The 23,013-nt window shown below is 37.2% G+C and overlaps 1 protein-coding gene across 2 annotated transcripts; it reads left to right on the forward strand.

The window, feature by feature from the left end:
* Positions 1–669: 669 nt before the first annotated feature.
* wdr26b (WD repeat domain 26b) lies at positions 670–20,700 on the forward strand. 2 transcript variants are annotated; one of them, XM_055186914.2, is made up of 14 exons: positions 670–1,245; positions 4,358–4,457; positions 7,496–7,552; positions 10,306–10,442; positions 13,261–13,358; positions 13,440–13,596; positions 13,755–13,893; positions 15,442–15,582; positions 16,346–16,465; positions 16,559–16,704; positions 16,785–16,863; positions 16,980–17,109; positions 18,861–19,092; positions 19,187–20,700. In XM_055186914.2, the coding sequence occupies exons 1-13, from the start codon at positions 1,007–1,009 to the stop codon at positions 19,085–19,087; spliced, it is 1,770 nt and encodes a 589-aa protein (XP_055042889.1). In that variant the 5' UTR covers positions 670–1,006; the 3' UTR covers positions 19,088–19,092; positions 19,187–20,700. The 2 variants fall into 2 exon arrangements, with proteins under 2 accessions (XP_055042889.1, XP_055042890.2); XM_055186915.2 differs by having other exon boundaries at positions 871–1,245; positions 18,861–19,055.
* The last annotated feature ends 2,313 nt before the right edge of the window (positions 20,701–23,013 follow it).

The raw sequence follows: 23,013 nt of genomic DNA on the forward strand, positions 1-23,013 counted from the left end.
CAGTGAGTGCTTTCAGTTTAAAGAGATCTGATTAATACAGTCTGAGACAATAGTATCTAGTGGACAGAATACAACTCGCTGAGGGTGGAAACTATGTGACCTCACAATGATAAGAGAATCAAAACGGCATGTCTAATGAGACTGCTTTGGTTTAATGGGGATTAAAAAACAAATAGCAGGTGCATTTTTTAATCGTAGGGTGGCTGTGGCAACACAAATTATGTCCAAACACCTTGTAAATGTGGATTTTGCTATTATAATGCTATTTTATCAATTCACATATCACTTGTGGTTATAAATCATGGGTTGTTTCATTTAGCATAGTTCATTTAGCAGCTCTTTGTGCCATCTGCAGTGTTTCATTCTTTGTTTGTAATTAATGTACATTAAACAGAGACAAACTTTAACATCTTTTTGATCGTTTGATTGTAACCATCTATATTAGGTAAAGAAAGTTGGCCAGAAAAAATATTTATTTGAGACTAATATAAAATTGTAAGAAGACTGAATACACCGAGAGACAGACATGCTTAGCAGAAAAATAAATAATAAATTATTATAATTATTAAATATTTATATAAATTATTTGATCAAAACCAACTGTGGTTATAGAAAGTTATCGTTTGCGCCCCCTGCTGGCGATAGTACCGTCCGGAAGTGAGGCAGCGGAGAATGTCCGGTGACGTCAGCACGTCTGGACGCCATTAGAGTTGCAGCTGTTTGGAGAGCAACAACAACAACACGAACGACACTCGCACTGAACGTGCTCTGGACCGCGGAAGCCCGACGCCTCTTTCCCTCCCCCGGGCTTCACCGGCTTCTAACCACGGCCGCTCTCGGTGAGGAAACTCTGGCCTCCGCTTCCTCCTCCTCCGACTCGGACACCGGCGGAGCGTCGCCGCCCCCGCGGAAAAAGCACCGAGCCTCGGCGGCGGAGGGAGCAGGAGAGTCTGAGGCTTCAACGGGCCTTCCGTCAGTGACCCACCTAAGCCGAACCGGCAACAACATGCAGTCGAACGGGACAGGACAGGAACAGAACCACTCGACCAACGCGCAGAACGGAGAGTCTTCCGCCGCCGGACACGCCAACGGCCTCCAGAGCAATGTAAACCCCAGCGGAGCTGGCTCAGGTTCGGGGGCCTCCGGGACTAGTCCGGGCTCCCTGAAAAAGAAGAAGCGTCTGTCTCAGGCGGAGGAGGACGTGATCCGCCTTATCGGACAGCACCTACACGGGTTAGGATTAAAGTAAGTGTGAGGAATCAATCTGGACCTGGTTAAACCTTACTGACAGGAGCGAGCGTTACAAGAACGTGCCCGTTATTGAGCTGTCAGCGACGTCAAATCTTCCATAAATCTCATAATCTAAAGCAATGTACTTTAAGTGTGTATAATAATTAAACCCTCGAATATCAAACGTTTGTGTTAAACTGACACACGACACAAAGAAAGCGATTTGGTTTGAGATGACAGCTGTGTGTGTTTGTCAAATATGTGCCAGGCCCCAAATACCAATTTTAGTGTTATAATGCGGATTGTTTTTGTCATAACAGGTGTATTACTTATAATATTTGTCAGTCTGATCAATGCTTTGTGTGTCAACATGAAAATGTGTATATTTGTGGTTTAAATGGCGGCTGTGGAATGTGTTTGTGTGTGTGTGAAGCAGCTGGTTTACATTAGAATCGAAGCTGGAATCTAAATTTAGTGAAGATCTGCTAAAGCCATCAGTTACCCTCCAGATTCAATAAAACACGAATTCAGAATAGTCAGGACTCAAGGTTAGATTGACTGAAAGATGACAACGAACTAAAACACAAGATCAGCGAGAAACATGAAGAAAACCAAAAACATTCATCCCCTCCCCCTCACATACACACACTCTCTCTTTTGTAATCACAGAATGACGTCATTCCGCTAAGACCCTGCATTCAGGAACAGAAAAACATTTTCACACTTGACAAGAATACCTTCACCTGTCTGTAGGATTGTGATTCATATTAACATCTATGTTGTCAATCAAATTTGCTTAGGTCTATATACATCTATAAGTATGGGATGTCTTGTTATATGGGTGATTAATTGCAGGTACATTTGGGGTTTAGAGTCATTTTTATGGTTATATATTTTTTAAGTCTTTTAATAATGTGGTGTATGCTTTAAGATGTTACAGACCATAACAATATAATATATTTTCTGTGAAAAAAATGTTGTATACAGCTAAAATCAGGATTTTCAGTTCTGTTACTGTCAAACCCTGTTAACGAGGAGTAACAGTGCTGACAGTCATGTATCACAACATGTTACAGACCATAACAATATAATATTTTTTGTGAAGAATTTCTTATATAGCTGAAAATCATGATTTCCTTTCCTCTAAACTAGTCTGTGTCAATTCTGTTACTGTCAAAACCTGTTAATGAGGAGTAACAGTGCTGACAGTCACGTATCACAACATGTTACAGACCATAACAATATAATATTTTTTGTGAAGAATTTCTTATATAGCTGAAAATCATGATTTCCTTTCCTCTAAACTAGTCTGTGTCAATTCTGTTACTGTCAAAACCTGTTAATAAGGAGTAACAGTGCTGACAGTCATGTATCACAACGTTATAGACCATAACAATATAATATTTTCTATGAAAATTTTCTTATATAACTGAAAATCATGATTTCCTGTCCTCTAAATTAGTCAGTGTCAATTCTGTTACTGCCGAGCTCTGTTACCAAGATAGAGTAACAGTGTTGACAGTATATACCAGATCTGGCAATCATACACAGAGAAACACACACATACATGACTCATAGCACCACTGTTACATATTGTCAACACTGTTATTCTACCTTGGTAACACATTTTGACAGTAACATAATTAACACTGTTTAACTAAGTGGAATATATTACACTTTATATATATTATTGTTATGGTCTGTAACAAATTGTAATACATGACTGTCAACACTGTTACTACTCAGTAACAGTGTTTGATAGTAACAAAATTTACACTGACAAATACAGTGGACAGAAAATCACTATTTTTAGCTATATATTACACTTTTCACAGAAAATATTATATTGTTATGGTCTGTAACAAATTGTGATGCATGACTGTCAACACTGTTACTCCTCAGTAACAGGGTTTGACAGTATCAGAATTGATACAGACTAATTTAGTGAACAGAAAATCACAATTTTCAGCTATATATTACACTTTTCACAGAAAATATTATATTGTTATGGTCTGTAACATTTTGTGATCCATGAAGGCATACCAAATAATTAAAATATAACCATTTAAATGAGGAGCAGAAAAAGGTAATGACTTTAGACAGCAAATGTACCTGCAATTATAATAAAATCACACATATATTACAGTCAGTCAACTCTGTTTTAAGCTATTTGATTGTAATTTAAGGGTGTAAAGGACTGAAATGCGTACTAAAAGTAAATGCATTTGGCAAACGTTTTTTTCCCAAATCTACTTACTGTGCATTTTTTAGGTGTAGGGCACAAACTAATGTGGGGTTAATTGAAACACGGCTACTTTACATATTTATACAGGGCTGAGCAACCTGTGCTTGTTTCTCTTATTGTCAGAAGGTGGTCTCCTGTGAATTTGTGAAAAGTTTTGATGTAAGTCATCAAATCCAACCTTATATTATTTGAATCACCGTCTTGTTACCTAAAACATAACACCGTTTTGAAACACGTCACCAACTCCTAGTAACTGATAGCTGGGATTGAAACCATTTTTACACAGCTGGATTAGTTGTAAAGGTGTTACAATGAATCCTCCGGTATACAATGATAATGAAATGAAAAAATGTAAATACTATTCAACAAAATGATAACTGTTAATTAAGTATCAGGGAAAATTTGTGTCTTAATTGTGCAGCCCTTTAAAGTCGGCACAACATTATGTGCATTGATGTGTAATACAAGGATGGTTATGTGAAGGATCATGGGTGGATGAATGTTTGGATATCTATTTATTATAATCAGATATATTAACAATATCCACCTTTAGTATATAGACAGAATGTTATTGAAAAATTAAAACATTTTCTAGCAGGTGTTACAACAAACCCTCTGTTTGTTACAATTAACCCCACCTATGGGGTAAGTTGTAACGTTTGCACTCTTGTCACTTTCAGGGTAATTGTACGATAACGGTATGTCACACAAACAAACTTTAAGTGTTAATTTGTGCAGAGATGTGTATGTTAATCTATCTAACTTAATTATTTTTGAATGATAGAGCCAAAACCAAAAGTGTTACTTTGTGCCCCGCTCTCCCCTACATTATTGGATGCACGTGTCACTATAATGTCACATCTTCTGTTTGTTTCTCTCTAGTCAAACGGTGGATTTGTTAATGCAGGAATCCGGCTGCAGACTGGAGCATCCCTCTGCTTCAAAATTCCGCAACCATGTTATGGAAGGAGAATGGGACAAGGTAAGTTCACTCAATTCACCTGTGTCTTGTCGTAAGAGTCCTGGTTAGGTTATAGACTTGTTTACTGACGTTAGGTTGCCTTAAATTATGCAGGCAGAATGGTAGGGTCTTGGGTCTAGGATATGGGTCTTATGTAAGAGGTCACTGAAACGGTTAAAGGTTACAAAAATGAAAATTCTTTAATCATTTACTCATCCGCATGTTGTTCCCAACCTTTATGACTTTCTTCCTTTTTTGGAAAGAGATTCATCCTCCAAAATGCTGGAGAAATGACAGCCATGTTGTGAACTCTTGACTTCTTTGCACCGAAACTGTCTAATGCTTGCATATTTCCAATGCTCAGGATCTGCATGTGGCACTGTCTACATTCTGTAATGTGTTATTTGCAAATGCAATCTCTATATTATGTATATTATTGTGCTAAATGTGTATTGATGTTTATCTTTACTCTATATTCTGTCTGCGTATGACTGCAATGTGTGGACCTTGCACATATGTGACCCTGGATGACAAAACCATAAGGGATAGGGCAATATTTGACCGAAATCTGTAATCTGAGTGTGCAAGATTACATATCTAAATATTGAGAAATTTACCTTTAAGGTTGTCCAAATGAAGTCCTAAGCAACATGTATTACGAATGATAAATAAATTTTTTATATTTATGGGAGAAAATTTACAAAATATCTTGATGGAACATGATCTTTACTTAATATCCTAATGATTTTAGTGCTGGGAAAAGATTAATAAATAACATAAAAGTGCATTTTTGCCTAATATAGACGGTTTCATCGGACGCACGTGCGCTGACATGTTTTGGTTTCCTATGTAGTCTATGTGGTGTTTTTTTGCTTGTTATATAAATACACTATGTTTAAAGAACTTTGTTGTTATTTATTTTTAGCGGAGTTTACCGGAAGTTACGTGTGGACCACGACAGCCGCTTGTTTGTTGTTACTGCTGAAACCGTCCATATGTGTCTGTACTGTGTGTAATTATTATGTATATTTAAACACACACACACACATACATATAAACATTTCAGAACATTTTTATTTATATATCAATTTTTATTGTTAATATATAATATAGAATATATAAAAATATAAATAAATATATAAACACATGTAAATGTTTCTTAAATGCATACATGAATGTGTGTGTGTGTTTATATATTATGCAAAAAATCCCTTTTATTTTGTATGCGATTAATCGCGATTAATCTTTTCCCAGCACTATTTTTAACATAAAAAATCTATAATTTTGACCCATACAATGTATTGTTGGCTATTCCTGTGTGATTTATGACTATGGTTTTGTGGTCCATCTAAAATGCTCACGATTAAAGCTGTTAAGGAATGTTGATGCTTTTCTTTTGCATTTGGTGAAATCAGACATTGACCAGAGCCCGTCAAACTCCAAATGGGCTAAAACACTCAAAAGAACCATAAATCATTGTCTGAAAATTATTTGTGAGCTATCACTTTTTTAAAGAAATGTGCAATATGAGACAACTTAATAGTATGATATAAATTGAATTAAAATATAATAATAAACAACATACATGTTTCACATTCTCTTTGGGAAAGGAAACCATTTCTTTTGTCTCATCAATCTCTTTCTTTGCATTGAGCTAAAACTTTGAAGGATAACTTTTTGAAGATTTGTAGTCATTTAGTTATTGCATATAATATGCATATTGTGATATGACCATTTTCGGTATTCACACTGAATCCGATATATCTTGCTGTTCTATTTATACGCGTGGCTCCAGAAAACTTGAAATTTGATGCATATGAATAGACTACTTAGAAAAGTTTTTGATTGCTGTATACTTCATTGTACAAATTTTGTGTCGTGTGCAGAAATGCATTCTTTAACCACAAGTGTGATTTTCCTGAATGTGAGTCATTTCTAAAGGTTTCAGATTCTACCCTTACCTTTTATTTCACAATGACAATTAATAAGAAAGCTGGTTAAGAAATGTCTTCATGCAGATAAAATAGGAAGTACAAACAATTCAGTTATTCTGTACTTTGCTCAAGGAGGAACAGGTTTATTTAACCACGTCCTGCTTCAAAGATATCAACCAGAAACAAACATAGGGTTTCAGTGACATGACTCTTATTTGTAGGGTGAGATGCACGGTTTAGGATGCAGGTTGTCAAAGCAAAGCAACCTGTTGTGTAGAAACCGTTTGGTTTGTGGTTTAAGGGCTGTTGGACCACCGAAATTTTTTTTTTTTTTATCTGTAACCTCTACAGGTGTCCTAGCAGAGTTTCCACAGGCCTGATTTTATCATATTAACTTTAATCATTTATTAATGCTGGATTTACACTGCAAATCTTGATGACCACTTCCAATTTTTTTTGACGACCCGCTTGCATCATCATAAAAGCGACTCGTATCTGATATCAGTGTTTACACTAAACACTTGGCAAAACAATTCAAGGTAAACATAGTGACCCGGAACAGCTTAAGCCACAGAGGAAATTAAATTGTCGCGATATGCAATGGACGCAGACAAATTGATTATACAAGATTATGCCGTTTTTTTCCGTACCAAGACAAAACTTTAACATTACTCCAGTAAGCGTCATGTGATTGCAGGAGATATTCACCTGAGTTGACGTCATTTGTCACCGTCATATTTTTAGACGCACGTCTTGACATGCCAATATCCGATCTGTCTGCTTACATTGCGGACACGAATGCATGTATTCGATTCATATCCGGCCTGAAACCTTTCTGTGGCGTAAATGCAGCTGAGGTCATACGTCGTTTACATACACCTTGCAAAATCTGGAAAATTACTTCCTAACATCACTGAATGTTTGTATCTATTGTAATAGTTGCGTATGTGTCTCTTAATTGTGAAAAGATGAATCTCTGTTGTTTTCATTTTGCCTTTTACATCATTTTGATTGTTTAGCATGAAACCTTTTAAAGTCTTAATGGGTACTGATGAACTGTGGGTGATGTTGTTTGTTGTTGTGCAAAATGCTGAAGTGACGCATTTGTTTCTTTGTGCGACACAGGCTGAAAATGATCTCAACGAGCTGAAAGCAATGATGCATTCACCCAACGCTATTGTGGTAAGACCGCCGGATCCAGCTGCTATCAGAACCTTTAAAGATCTCGTCTCACTGTCCAGATTTGAAATTGCAGTGGAGACCCCATAATAAAAATAATAAGCAAACTGAGGTTTGCTGCAATTTAGTTGGGTCTGAAGTATCCACCCTACATCCACACTTTTTAAAAATTAAAATAATGTGTAGGTTGTTTTCTTACCAATTTAAATAATTAAAGTAATAGTTCACCCCAAAATGAAAATTAACCCATATTTTACTCACCCTCAAATGGGGCACTATCCAATGCCATTATAAAGCTGAAAAGAGCGAGGATATTATTTAATATAACTCTTGATTGTGTTTGACTGATAAAATAAAGTTGTATACACCTAGAATGGTTTAAAGGCATAGTTGACTTTAAAATGAAAATTCTGTCATCTTTTACTCATCCTCGTGTTGTTGTAAACCTGTATGAATTTCTTTTTTCTGATGAACACAAAAGAAGATATTTTGAGAAATGATGGTAAACACACAGTAGTAAGAGACCAAAGACTTCCATAGTAGGAATAAAAAAATATGATTGAGTTTAATGGGTACCATCAACTGTGTACTTGCCATCAGTCATTTATCACAATACTTCCAAAATATTTTTTCCTACTGTGGAAGTCAATGGTCACTGTCTGCTGTGTGTTTATAATAATAATATAATAATAAACTTTATTTTCTATAGCGCCTTTAAATGTAAATCTCAAAGCGCTGAACAACAACAATATACATAAAATACACATATATATGAAACAATGCAACAACAAGTCAAACCATAAATAAAGGAATAAAATACAATAAAATAAAATGCAAATGTTCAATTAAAAGCTAACCTAAAAAAATGAGTTTTAAGGCGAGATTTAAAAATGCTAAGAGTATTGGCTTGCCTTATCTCAATAGGTAAGGAGTTCCATAGTTTTGGAGCTAATGAAGAGAAAGCCCTGTCGCCCATTGATCTTAAACGAGTTAAAGGAACAGTTAAAAGGCCAGTTTCAGAAGAGCGAAGGTCACGTGATGGAGTATATGGAATTAAAAGCTCAGCCAAATATTGAGGTGCCAATCCATGTAAAGCCTTGTAAGTAAGCATCAAAATTTTAAAATCAACTCTAAAACCAACAGGGAGCCAATGTAAAGACTCCAGAACCGGGGTAATATGGTCACTCATGCTAGTTCTAGTGAGGATTCTAGCAGCTGAATTTTGCACTACCTGCAATCTGTTTAAGGTAGCTTTAGATGCCCCTGCCAGCAAGGCATTACAATAATCAATCCTGGTAAACACAAAAGTGTTTATCAACCTCTCAGCAACAGGTAAAGACAGCATCGGACGTAATCTCGCGATATTTCTAAGATGAAAGAAGGATGTTCTAACAGTGTTTTACCATTATTTTTCAAAATATATTTTTTTGTGTTCATCAGAAAAAGAAATTCATACAGGTTTACAACAACATGAGGATGAGTAAATGATGACAGAATTTTCATTTTAAAGTGAATTATCCCTTTAAGGGTGAATAAAACATAAACTATTTCTTTATATAGCACAATAATGTTGTTTTTAGTGTCAATTATTACATTTGATACAACATTGGCAAGTAGTCTAATTAAAGGACTAAATCATAAAATAAAAATGAAGAAACTTGTTTATCTGCATGTATTTGATAATAGTGTATATCTTTAACCACAGCCCTTTATGAGTTGGGGGGTTAAAGTTAATGTACACCTTTAAATTAATATAACTTATTATTAAATTATAATTTTTTTGGTCTAGAAGCCTAATCTTGGTCTTGTTTTAAAGACGACACTTTTTACAGAGGTTTCTGTAGGTAATAATATTAAATAAAAACAATGTTATAGCAGTTTACATTTATTGTAATAAATAAAAATAATGCAATAGAGTATATATTTTATACATAAAATTGTCTCAAAAATAAGGTTTGCATTACACTTTTAGTAGTTTTATCAACAACGGCCACTAGGTGTCAACGGTTTGCTTCATACTCACAAATTAATAAATTACTGTCGCTGCATAATTATTACTGCTAAAATGTTTTGAAATATAAAAACTACATTATTTGACCTTTCTATGATATATAGTTTATCGTAATAAATAAATATTGTCATGCAAAATATCGAAGTAAACTCATGGGACAGTGCCAGTTAAGTGTCAAATATGCTTCTCATTCTGTCATCCAAAGTACTACATAAATAAAACTGATTTGACTCGAACTTTGTGTGCTTTGCGTTTTCAATGCATAACTCACACGCACCATGGACCAAATTTAGAGCACTTCGATATGCCTGGTTTGCTCGAAAGATTTGTTTGGAGTGTTCATATAAGCATCCTGCTGACACATACCTTAGGATCGTCTGCCTGTGTGTGATGTCATTAATCTTTTTTTAGATTTAGTTGACTAGTTTGATTTTCAACCATCTCCATTCAGTTTATTGCTTCTGCAACATCCATTATAAGCTCATATCATAAATGCAACTGTCCATTAAATGATCTACAAAAGTGGGCACTGCCAAAACATCCACTACAACATAATCAAATTGCTATGTTGCATAAAAAAAAGTTTAGTTGCTCTCTTGGACAATGAGATGTAAATGTAAAAATCAGCTAAACCAATGTAGGAAATGATATGAGGTTGTCACTGACTGTGAGCTTATACTGATAAGCTCCTTCATAACAGTATTGGGTTACTCAAGAAATATTTTGTCTATCTCTGTCTCTCCAGCGAATGAAGTTTCTGCTGTTACAGCAGAAGTATCTGGAGTATTTGGAGGATGGGAAGGTTCTCGAAGCCCTGCAGGTGCTGAGAGGGGAACTGACGCCACTTAAATACAACACCGACCGCATCCACGTGCTCAGCGGGTACCAAACACAGCACATACATGAACACGATTACTCTCACTGCTAGAGCTCTACAGTCCGGCAATTTATTTGGTGTGTTCTTGCGGCCTCTGAACATCCCTGCGTCTTACGCTTTTTTGCCTCCTAGGTATCCTTATCTGTTCCGGTTTTCAGACTAAACTCTCTTGAACGGATAGTTCGCCCCAAAAAAATAAACCCATGATTTACACAACCTCAAGCCATCCTGGATGTGTATGATTCTCTTTTTTTAGACAAACACACACCTAGAGAATTATTAGGAACGCCTGTTCAATTTCTCATTAATGCAATTATCTAATCAACCAATCACATGGCAGTTGCTTCAATGCATTTAGCGGTGTGGTCCTGGAAAATGCCTTGTTGATGCTAGAGGTCAGAGGAGAATGGGCCGACTGATTCAAGCTGATAGTAGAGCAACTTTGACTTAAATAACCACTCGTTACAACTGAGGTATGCAGCAAAGCATTTGTGAAGCCACAACACGCACAACCTTGAGGCAGATAAGCCACAACTGCAGAAGCCTCACCGGGTACCACTTATCTCCACTACAAATAGGAAAAAGAGGCTACAATTTGCACAAGCTCACCAAAATTGGACTGTTGAAGACTGGAAAAATGTTGCTGGTCTGATGAGTCTCGATTTCTGGTGAGACATTCAGATGGAAGAGTCAGAATTTGGCGTAAACAGAATGAGAACATGGATCCATCATGCCTTGTTACCACTGTGCAGGCTGGTGGTGGTGGTGTAATGGTGTGGGGGATGTTTTCTTGGCACACTTTAGGCCCGTAGTGCCAACTGGGCATCTTTTAAATGCCATGGCCTACCTGAGCATTGTTTCTGACCATGTCCATCTCTTTATAACCACCATGTACTCATCCTCTGATGTCTACTTCCAGCAGGATAATGCACCATGTCACAAAGCTCGAATCATTTCAAATTGTTTTCTTGAACATGACAATAAGTTCACTGTACTAAAATGGCCCCCACAGTCACCAGATCTCAACCCAATAGAGCATCTTTAGGATGTGGTGGAACGTGAGCTTCGTGCCCTGGATGTGCATCCCACAAATCTCCATCAACTGCAAGATGCTATCCTATCAATATAGGCCAGTATTTCTAAAGAATGCTTTCAGCACCTTGTTGAATGAATGCCACGTAGAATTAAGGCAGTTCTGAAGGTGAAAGGGGGTAAAACACAGTATTAGTTTGGTGTTCCTAATAATCCTTTAGGTGAGTGTATATTAGAAAATTTCCTGGCTGTTCCAAGCTTTATAATGGTGGTAAATGTTCCTTCTGATTTGAACCCCATGACGTGGGATGTAGAGAAAGCGCGAGAGCAAAACAAAAACCAGTCAGGAAATACATATCTAAAATGGGGATTTAAAAGAAAATGTCAGAGCATTTTGATATTAGACAAGAAGATATTGTGGGGTTTTTTTGCCCAGCCGGAGTTTGAGCCGGAGCACACCATTATGTCTCGTACGCTACGTCATACACTGACATATTTTTTTCTTACAAAATCTCATCGATGCCCTCAGAAAGCCTTTATTAACCCCATGAAACCATGTGGATTACTTATGTGAAGGATGGATGCACTTTTTTGGGCTTCAAATCAAAAGCACCATTTGCTACCATTGTGGAGCTTGAAACGGCCGGTTCATTTTCTAATATATCTCAGATTGTGTTTTTCTGAAGGAGTTGATCATGTACATCCAGAATGGCTTAAATGAATATTCAGTTTTCTTAAAAGAAAAATCCAGATAATTTACTCACCACCATGTCATCCAGGATGTTGATGTCTTTCGTTGTTCAGTCGGGAAGAAATTGTGTTTTTTGGGGAGAGCATTGCAGGATTTTTCTCATTTTGGTGGACTTTAATGGACACCAACACTTGGCACTTGACTCAACACATAGCAGTTTTTTTCAACGGTGTTTCAAAGGACTATAAACGATCTCAAACGAGGCATAAGGGTCTTATCTAGCGAAACGATTGTCATTTTTGACAAGAAAAATAAAAAATATGCTCTTTTAAAGCACAACTTTTTTTCTAGGTCCGGTCCAGCGCGACCTCACGTAAATGCGTAGTGACGTAGGGAGGTCACGTGTTACATATATAAAACGCACATTTGTGGACCATTGTAAACAATAAACTGACACAAAGACATTCATTAGTATCAGTTGACGTACAACAACGTAGGAACGGTCCTCTTTCAACACACTTGTAAACACTGGGGCGGAGTTTCGCGTTCGTCTTCTGTGACCTCTTGACATCATGACGTTTTAAGTGGGGTCACCTGACGTATCATGACCAGATCTAGATGAGAAGTTGTGCTTCAAAAGTGTATATTTGTTATTTTTCTTGTCAAAAATGACAACCGTTTCGCTAGATAAGACACTTATGCCTGGTTTGGGATTGTTTATAGTCCTTTGAAACTCCGTTGAAAAAAACTGTTAAGTGTTGAGTTAAGTATTAAATGTTGATGTCTATTAAAGTCCATTAAAATGAGAAAAATCCCGGAATGTTCCCCTCAAAAAACATAATTTCTTCTCGACTGAACAAAGAAAGACATCAACACTCTGGATGACATGGTGGTGAGTAGATTGTCTGGATTTTTCTTTTAAGAAAATGGAATGTTCCTTTAAGAGGCTTGAGTAAATGATGAGGTAATTTTCATTTTTGGGTGAACTATTCCTTTTAAAAACCCTTCACATACTACTATATAGATTATTAAAGATTGTAAGCAGTGCACTACGATTGGCTGTGAATGTTGATGGCACACTGTCATTGGCTGTTTTTAAGGTATCTGATGTGCAGTCATGCTGAGGACCTGAAGGCAAAAGCTGAATGGGAGGGAAAAGGGGCAGGGTCACGATGCAGATTACTGGACAAATTACAGAGTGAGTATACAATAAGATCATACGACTTCTTATGTTGTATATATATCATGTATCCTAATCTTAATGTTTTTGTCTTCATAGCGTATTTGCCTCCCTCTGTAATGTTGCCCCCTCGGCGACTGCAGACGCTGCTCAAACAGGCGGTAGAGATGCAGAGAGATCGCTGCCTTTATCACAACACCAAACTGGACTCCAGTCTGGATTCAGTCTCTTTACTTCTGGATCACGTATGCAGCAGGTCTGTTTGTTTACTGCAAGGGTCACAACCTTTCTAACCTGAAGAGCCATTTATGCCACTTTATATAAAAATATATGTTGTGTTTCCTGCAGCTCTAAGCTTGAGTCCTGAGAGTTTGCTTGTTTTTTTTCATGCTCTTTTTGTTTGTGTATATGCAGGAAACAGTTTCCCTGTTACACACAGCAGATCCTCACCGAACATTGCAATGAGGTCTGGTTCTGCAAGTTCTCCAATGATGGCACTAAACTTGCCACCGGATCCAAGGACACCACAGTGATCGTCTGGCAGGTGGAACCGGTGAGCGAAAGCTTTCCTCATACATTGACACTAGGGCTGCAACAACTAATTGATCAAATCAATGCCAAATTAGTTGACATTGAATTTCATTGTCGATTTGTTGGTATGTGATGTCACATCCTCATGCACCACTGTCGGACAGCGCGGACACACGTCTGCTTCATACAGCACAACCGGTGCGCTTATAATTTAAGTCAGGTGCTGTTTCTTCATATAACACAAGCTGTATGTTTATCAGATGCTTCTTCTTACTGCGCGGTCAGCTTAGTTAAAAGCAAGCTACTTTTAAACTGTTTCTGCAGGTTGAGGTTAGAGATGGGAGGATTTGGTTCATTAGTTGTTGGTATTTGGGCTGTAAATAGTCATTGGGATGCTTTTGGACTAATTTTGAATGGCCATTGGGCTGGTTTGTTGTGCAAATCTGGCAACCCTGACAGGACAATGATTGAAGCAAATGCTCAAACAAATGCTGGTTAATGAAGGTTTCATTTCCTTTAATGTAAGTGAATGTGTATTTGTGTAATTGTTGTTGGGCTTTCTTAAAAATAGTAATGAACCACAAACTAAGCTTCTGTTGAAAGTAAGCTGGATATTCATGTTTTCATTACTGTAACAATGCATATATATCACTTTCAGTTTAAATATTTTGTTAATAATGAATAATGTTAATTCTTCTCAAGGTCTAAAGTTAAAAAAGAAAATTAGTTTATTAATCTGTGGCAAAATTTCCTCACTAGCACATCCCTGAAGTCTCAATTTTTAATATTATGACATTTAAAGATGTTTTACTATTTAAAAAGCTGCAAAAAAAAATTTAAGGAGTGGGTATGTGTTAGGGCTCAATTAATTGGACGATTGTTTTTAGATTAATCGACTAATCGGACAAAAACATAAATATTTACTCAATTAGGTTTTTTCAATATTATAGCTAAATAAGGCACTAAATTAGGGTATTCACGTGTAAAAGTGTACTTTTATGAAAATAATCTTTTTTTTAGTGCTGGGCAAAGATTAATCGCATACAAAATAAAAGTGATTTTTTTTTGCATAATATATGTGTTTGCTGTGTGTAATTATTATGTTACTATTTAAGAAACGTGTGTGTGTGTGTGTGTATTTATCTTGTTTCATGTTCTGTATTATCTAAACAATAAAAAAATGTATATATAAATAAAAAAGTCTGAAATGAATATATGTATATGTGTGGTTAAATATACATAATAATTACACACAGTGCACACATATATTATGCAAAAAATCACTTTTTTGTATGCGATTAATTGCGATTAATCTTTGCCCAGCACAAAAAAAGTTTACTTTCATAAAAGTACACTTTTACACGTGAATACCCTAATTTAGTGCCTTATTTAGCTATAATAAGTGAAAAACCTAATTGAGTAAATATTTATGTTTTTGTCCAATTAGTCGATTAATCGAAAAATAATCGCCCAATTAATTGAATATAAAAATGAATTGTTAGTTGCAGCCCTAACACATACACACTCTCTTCTGGGATTTTTTACAATATAAATGTTCTCTCGCTCACAGGAATCTCATCAGTTAAAGCTCTTACGGACGCTGGAGGGTCACGCGTATGGTGTGTCATATCTAGCATGGAGTCCTGATGATGTTTATCTGATCGCTTGTGGTCCAGACGACTGCTCAGAGCTCTGGCTCTGGAATGTTCAGGTGTGCACAGCATCTTCTTTCGGCAGTTTTCTTTTTCCAGATTTCCATCATCTAATGCGGCCTTTAAGCCACGTTGACGTAACCAAACTGTAAAGGGGGACACACTGCGCAGCGCCGTTCTAAAAAAATTTATCACATTGTTTTCTATGAGTATACGCACACCGGCGCCGACAAGTGGCGCCTGGCTTTGACTCGGAAAGTTGCTCAAATCTCTGTCGCACCACTCACATAGTTTAACATTAAATAACATCATATTTGTCACAAATCATTAACGATTAACGATTAACATTGGCTGCTAACGTATATTTAGCATTTTGAAGTAGACACTATCTGACTAAGATCGCGCTATTTAATGTGCACTTCCGGTTTACGATACCTCCGTGTTGTCCTAGACGCGACTCGACACTGTGCTGAGCTACGCATCCGGTGTGCGACCCCCCCTTAAGTGTGGAAACGGCGAGCCCTCGCACAGGACATGGTGCATAATTAGGTTTTAATTGCAAATATTATGTCGATCAAGCTTGCACCGCTAATTTCATTCTGACGTCTATTTTAAAATAAACAATTCCTGTTTCGGTTCGTTTCTTGTTTCAAGTGGTTTGGGGACTGTGTAGACTTGTTCTTAGCTTGTGTAGTGTGTGATCATTCACGTAGTAGTGTGAACACCTCAACTACAGAGAGCAAGTCGTAGTCTGAACAGCACAGCAAAAATGTAGTGTGAACTTGGCATAAATCAAATCATTGTCGCCCTTCTGGTGGTCAGACAGGAGAACTTCGCACAAAGATGAGTCAGTCTCACGAGGACAGCCTGACCAGCGTCGCCTGGAACCCTGACGGCAAACGCTTCGTCACCGGAGGTCAAAGAGGGCAGTTTTATCAGTGTGTAAGTTTGCACATGCATTGTACGTAGGATCGTTTAATCACCCACATGTGCTGGGTCTGTCTTATTTGTGATTGGTTGATTGGGTTCCCACAGGATCTTGATGGAAACCTGCTAGAGTCTTGGGAAGGAGTGCGCGTGCAATGCCTCTGGTGTATGAACGACGGTCGAACCGTTCTCGCATCCGACACACACCAGCGCATCCGTGGTTACAGCTTTGAGGACCTAACAGACAGAAACATGTATGCACGATTTTGGCTTTTTCAAAGTGTTTAATTGCTCCTGGACAACTGACCAGACAGCTGTCCCTTCTGTGTTTCAGCGTTCAGGAAGATCATCCAATAATGTCCTTCACTGTTTCCAAGAACGGAAGATTAGCTTTGTTAAATGTAGCAACTCAGGTGAGTATGTTAATCTTCTCGTGTCCGAAATCCATTGAAAAAATGTGCATAGTAACTTTTGAATGGGAATTAAAAATGTTGCTTTGGTCAAGACATGGTGTGTTTGTGCGTCTCAGGGCGTTCATCTCTGGGACCTACAGGACCGTGTGTTGGTAAGGAAGTATCAAGGTGTGACACAAGGTTTTTACACCATTCACTCTTGCTTCGGTGGACATAATGAGGATTTCATCGCTAGTGGCAGTGAAGGTACAGCAGATATTTGAGACTCATTTTTAGCTTCTTGTTTAGGTGATATAATTTTTGAACTGTACTATAGACGGTTTCATCAGACGCATCTGCGTTGTCGTGGTTAGGCGTCTGGTCGGAACTTAACTTCTGGTCTCTGTTTGTTTAATGGTTTGACTAGTGTCTGAAATGAGCTCTGGAACAAATACCTCGTAGCAAATAACAATTGTTTTGGTTTGGTAAAGACGAGGAGAGACGGCGATCATGGATGATAGCTATGTGAAGGAAGGTTTTGTAGTTAACATTTTATACATTATAATACACATTTTACACAATAACGTTAGCTGAGTGTCGTTTTTTATACGCTTTAGCTATGAAATACTTGTTGTTTATTTAGCTTGTTATCAAAAATAAACTACTATTATAGGACTCTATGGTTTTTGATTTTTTTTGCGGAGTAACCGGAAGTTACGTTTGTTCCACGAAAGCCATTTATTTATGTTGTTACTGCTGAAACCGTCTATAGGGCTGCAACTACTAATCGATAAAATCGATAATGAAATTGGTTGTCAACCAGCTTGTTTAAAAGCAAGGCAGGGTTGCCAGTAGGGCTGGGTATTGGCAAGGGCCTCCCGATACGATGCATATCACCATACAATGCAGTGCGCTGCATGTTGCGATACATTGCAATACTTTTTCTTTTTTTTATCAAAAATGTAAAAAATAGAGCTGAACACATGCCGCTCTTTGAAGTTTTTAAAATATTGATAGTAGAAATTGAAATATCGATACAGCTAACTATCTTGATAGTTGGCTGTGTCGATATTTTTGCACAGTCCTAGTTGCCAGGTCCTCTGGCTTTCTGCAGAGTTCTGAATTGGGCTACTTTCCAATTGTTTCGGCACGTTGATGTTTTTCTTTGAGGTAGAAATGGAAGGATTTAATTCATTAGTTGTGAATAGTCATTAAGATGCTTTTGGACTTTGGCCTTTGGCCTGGTTTTGTTATGTGGATCTGGCAACCCTGAGTGACAGGCTAATGACGGAAGCAAAAGCGCAAAAGAATGCTGGTTAATAAAGGTTTAATTTCATTGTTTAATATAAGTGAGTTTGTATTTGTTTAATTCTTGTTAAGTTTTCATAAAATTAGTATGAACCACAAACTAAATCTGTTTTAAAGTAAGGGGGGAAACCATGTTTTTATTACTGTAACAACGCATGTATATCACTTTCATACAGGGATGGGATGATACATGCTGATATACACTAATAATAACTGGATTAATAACTATTCTGAATCGCACAGTCGATATTAGACCACACCAGGTCTTAGGCGTATGTTTTGATCATCGCTCTGAATCGGATTTCTATCAGAAGTCTTTCACAAAACCGAAATTATCTCAGCTTTTTGCTGTTCTTTCATTTGATATATTGCATTAAACTTTTGTGAAATTCATAAAAATGCTGGTAACTTTTGAAAAATGCCGGCGGGGAAAGAGTTAAAATATCAAAAAGATTATATAAGGTAAACTCTGTATTAGTGTGAGGCTTTTGCACTTTTAAAAGTACACTTCTACATGTGAATACCCTAATTTAGTGCCTTATAGCTAAAATACGTTTAAAAAAAAACGATTAGTCGATTAATCGAAAAATAATCGTCCGATTACTCGATTATTAAAATAATGGTTAGTTGCTGCCCTCGTGCACTAATTCTGTTTTGTTTTATTCAACTTGGATATTTTTTTATGATTGCAACATCTTTCTCTCATTTAGATCACAAGGTTTATATTTGGCACAAACGTAGCGAACTGCCAATCGTGGAGTTGACGGGACACACGCGCACAGTGAACTGTGTCAGCTGGAACCCGTGTATTCCCGGTCTTTTGGCCAGCGCTTCTGACGACGGCACAGTCCGTATATGGGGTCCCGCCCCTTTTCTGGACACACAAGAGCCGGACGGTGTCAATGGTACACGCATACCGTCCAATCACAGCACTTAAAAGAAGTGACTTGATTTTTTTTTCAACCATTTATCTTTTTTAAGCCTTTAAGCAATACACCTTTCATTTGAATTAATGATCTCAATCTTTATTTCTCAGAGATTGGCAGCAGTATGGACAGTTGATGGCAGCCCTGGAACAGACCACATCTTGTTACAAGAAGAGAAAAACGTGATTAAAACATTGTCCTCCTTCACAACTACACAAGTGCAAACATGAAAGAGATTCAGAGCCTCGGTTTCAGGAGTTTAGAGGCAGCAGAGACCTGGCATCGATCTGTCTCCATAACGACCGCTTCCATCATGACGGATCTGATCTCTTTCCTTTCGCAGGATTCCCATCGGGTTTCCAGAGTTCCCATGTTACCTTCCATTAGGCCTGATGATGAGAAGTCCCCAAAATCGTGGGCCACAGTGGCCAGTCAAAGCACTTGAGATATGTCTGCGGGGCGGTGACAAGGGTTCGGCCGGGTCTATAAAATCTTTCTGTTTTTCTCTTAATCCTCCAATGGCAGAGGACAAACACTTTTTTAATGAAATACTTAGTCCTAGCAATTCTTTCGTTCCTTTAACAAATGATCAGTTAGGGGGTTTTGGTGTTAATGATGGAGTGCTGTAGTTTTTTTTTAATCTCTTCAGAACACAAATGCATTTGTTCAGCTCGCGACTCGTGACCGAACCCCCACCCATACCACATCGGCGGGGGTCACAGGTCACCTGGGCCGTTCTGATTTCAAAGTGTTCGACTGAATTCTGCTTCGGCCTCCCTACTGTAGCACAGCCTTGTGTGTTTGTGTTCATATGTGCCTGAATCTATGACTGAGCGTGTGTGTATGCGTGCTTGCGTCTAGCACTGTTTCACACCAGCGAGTGTGTCCCTTGTTTAGCTGTACGAATAATTTTAACAGGATCTGATTGAAGCCCCAGAGACCTTTCATCTGTGGAACAAAAACTTGAGAACCATTTTGTATTTTTGTTTATTTTTTAAAGGAAAGTTATTAGCAACGTTTCTTTTTTCACCATTTACCTTAGAAGTGGCATTCAGGAGAGAGACTTTGTTGTTAGTTCAAAAGAAAAATCACTTGAAATGCGCAATTCTGATCTTCACCGTATTCGCAGATGCACAAATATTAAAACGAAGCCGAACGTTGACAAATGCAACGGCTTTAAAAGTTACTGTGACATTCGAACTGTCAATCAGATATTCCGATTTTATTGAGGAGTTTGTGACGTATAAATGACCTATGCAGCAACATTTGAGCTGAGAGCCCCGATATGATTTCTCGTAACGGCCGTACCAGCATTAAAACAAACCATTTTCATCTGCACTACATATCCGTAAAAATTTCATTCACACAGAAGCTCTGCCAGTATATTCAATGAGATCATTGGTTAACTGACTGAGCTGTTTTACACCAAATTATAGCGTTTGGTTCTCTCATTTTTGGTGAAAAATAAATATTTGCTATGGACTGATATTAAATGTTTGAAAAGAATGCTTTTCTGCCTGTTTTTATGAAAGTTTTTGTTACTTTTTTGTTTTGTTTACATTTTTTTTTTTTTTTTTGGTTGACCTTATCTCTGTATCGTTATATTAAACTATAACCAGATAAATTGTCTCCTCCTTTTTTTATCTTTTGTTAAGCGTTATTAGCATGCTTTCCCTTTTTAAACAATTAATTTATCATTATTTGCGCGCCATCCCCTTAAAGGGCACCTATTATGTTTTTTTTACAAGATGTAATATAAGTCTTAGGTGTGCCCAGAATGTGTCTGTGAAGTTTCAGCTCAAAATACCCAAGAGATCATTTATTATAGCATGTCCAACATGCCTCTATTTGGGTGGGTGCTGTTTTAATCACTGTACCTTTAAATGCAAATGAGCTACAGCTCCTCACTCTCTTATAAACAGACAGTGAGCGCTTTCAGTTAAAATAGATATGATTAATAAAGTCTGAAACAATAGTATCTAGTTGACAGAGTACAACTTGCTGAGGGTGTAAACTATGGTAATGCAGGACTGTAAGTGGGCGGGACTTTATCAAAGTGACCTCACAATGATAAGAGAATCAAAATGACATGTCTAATGAGACTGCTTTGGTTTAATGATGATTAAAAAGCAAGGAGTGGGTTGATTTTTTTCATCGTAGGGTGGTTCTGTTCACACACTGCAAATTTTGGATTTTGCATAATAGGTGCCCTTTAAGCATTTTTAAGTCATAACATGGTGCTAACCGCCTTGATATTTTACTCGCATATAATCTTCAAATGGAAATTGAGATTACTTCCCTTCACATGGTGAAAATTTACTTAAATCTTGATGCTTTTCTAAAATTATGCCAAAACCACAGATTTACCATAAACATTTTATTAGAGATATGTTTTAATAGGAGGGGTTCAACATGGCCAGTGTTTTAAATTGAATAGCTTTAATACTAAAGCAATTACTTGAAAGTAATATTTGCATATAGGACTTTGTTTCAGTGAATAATTCAGTTAATTAAAGATTTTTTAAAAAAGGTTTTGTTTGGTGGATTCACCGATATATATCGGCCTATAATCGGTATTGGCAGATAAAAGCGCATTTGTGTTATCATTTTAAATTTGGTCACAGCGAAGACAGAATTGCAGTTTGTATGCTCTTGCACTTTTTGGATTTTTATGATTATGAAACAAGGCGTAAAAAGCAAAACAATTGGTATCGGTATTTCATTGTAAGTAATCGAATATCGGTATTGGCACAGTAATTTTGTATTGGTGCCTCCCTAGTTTTGATATGTAACAGCTATAGTGGGATCAGGAAAGATTATTAAAATCGGTCATTAACACTTAAAGCAACTTGGGAATAGCTTGGTTTTGGGTTTTGATTGAATTTTGCCTATTACCCGAGTACTGTATTGTGCCATAAGCAAAAAAAATCTAATTGGTTGCTGCTGAAACCAGGCTGAAGCTTGTGCACTGTGATGCATTTTTATCATTTATTAAGCTGACATGAAAGCTGTTTGTCAGTTTATTTAGCTGGTCCTCATTTTTGAAATATAGAAACAAGTCTGAAACAGTAGTTGACACATTAATGCTGAACGTGCTTATGGGGCAGTGTTGTTACTCTTGTTCTGTGGGGTTTGTGAACTCTAACCAAATGCAAGAGTCTCTTTTTTTTTAGCAGGGGTCCTGCTTTTATGTGTGACTGTAAATTTGAAGTGTTATGCCGTAGAGAGCGTGAGGGGTGACTTTTTCATGACAACTCCTGTATCCCAGGGGATTCATTTGCATTATACGTGTTATTTCAAAAGTGATTGTACTGTTTCGTATTGTTGTGTAGGAGATGTGTTATGTATGCATATTTTCAATAAAAAATTCAGGGTTTTTAAACAGAGCAAAGTACTTGAAATTACTGGGGCTCAAGTTACAAATCAATTTCTAACTACTACCAAAAAACTATAAGCAAAAAGGAAGGCTATATATAACTGTCAACAGCATCATAATTAAAATAGACAAAGTTAAATATAAATATAGCTGCAAGCAGCGATGCCGGGGTCAAGCTAAAAAGGGCACAGAATGAAGTATTGGTTGATGACCGTCATGATTTAAGATTTAAGAAGTTTTCAGTAGATTAAGGCAAATATAGCCATTTTTCAAATCTTGAGTGCTGTGTAGAAACAATGGGTTTTGCCTCAGGTCATGTTTGTGATGACACCCACCAAATTTAATATACATATGATTAAGCAATGTTGAGATATAGCCTCAAATGACTTGACCACTAGGGGGCACTGCCCCAAAACAACAGATGGTGCCTCAGGTCATGATTGTGATGACACCCACCAAATTTGATATACATACAATTAAGCAATGTTGATATATAGCCTCAAATGACTTGACCACTAGGGGGCACTGCATCGAAACAATAGATGGTTCCTCAGGTCATGA

The sequence above is a fragment of the Misgurnus anguillicaudatus genome, chromosome 18 (assembly GCF_027580225.2).
Source record: "Misgurnus anguillicaudatus chromosome 18, ASM2758022v2, whole genome shotgun sequence".
Classification (NCBI taxonomy): Eukaryota; Metazoa; Chordata; class Actinopteri; order Cypriniformes; family Cobitidae; genus Misgurnus; species Misgurnus anguillicaudatus.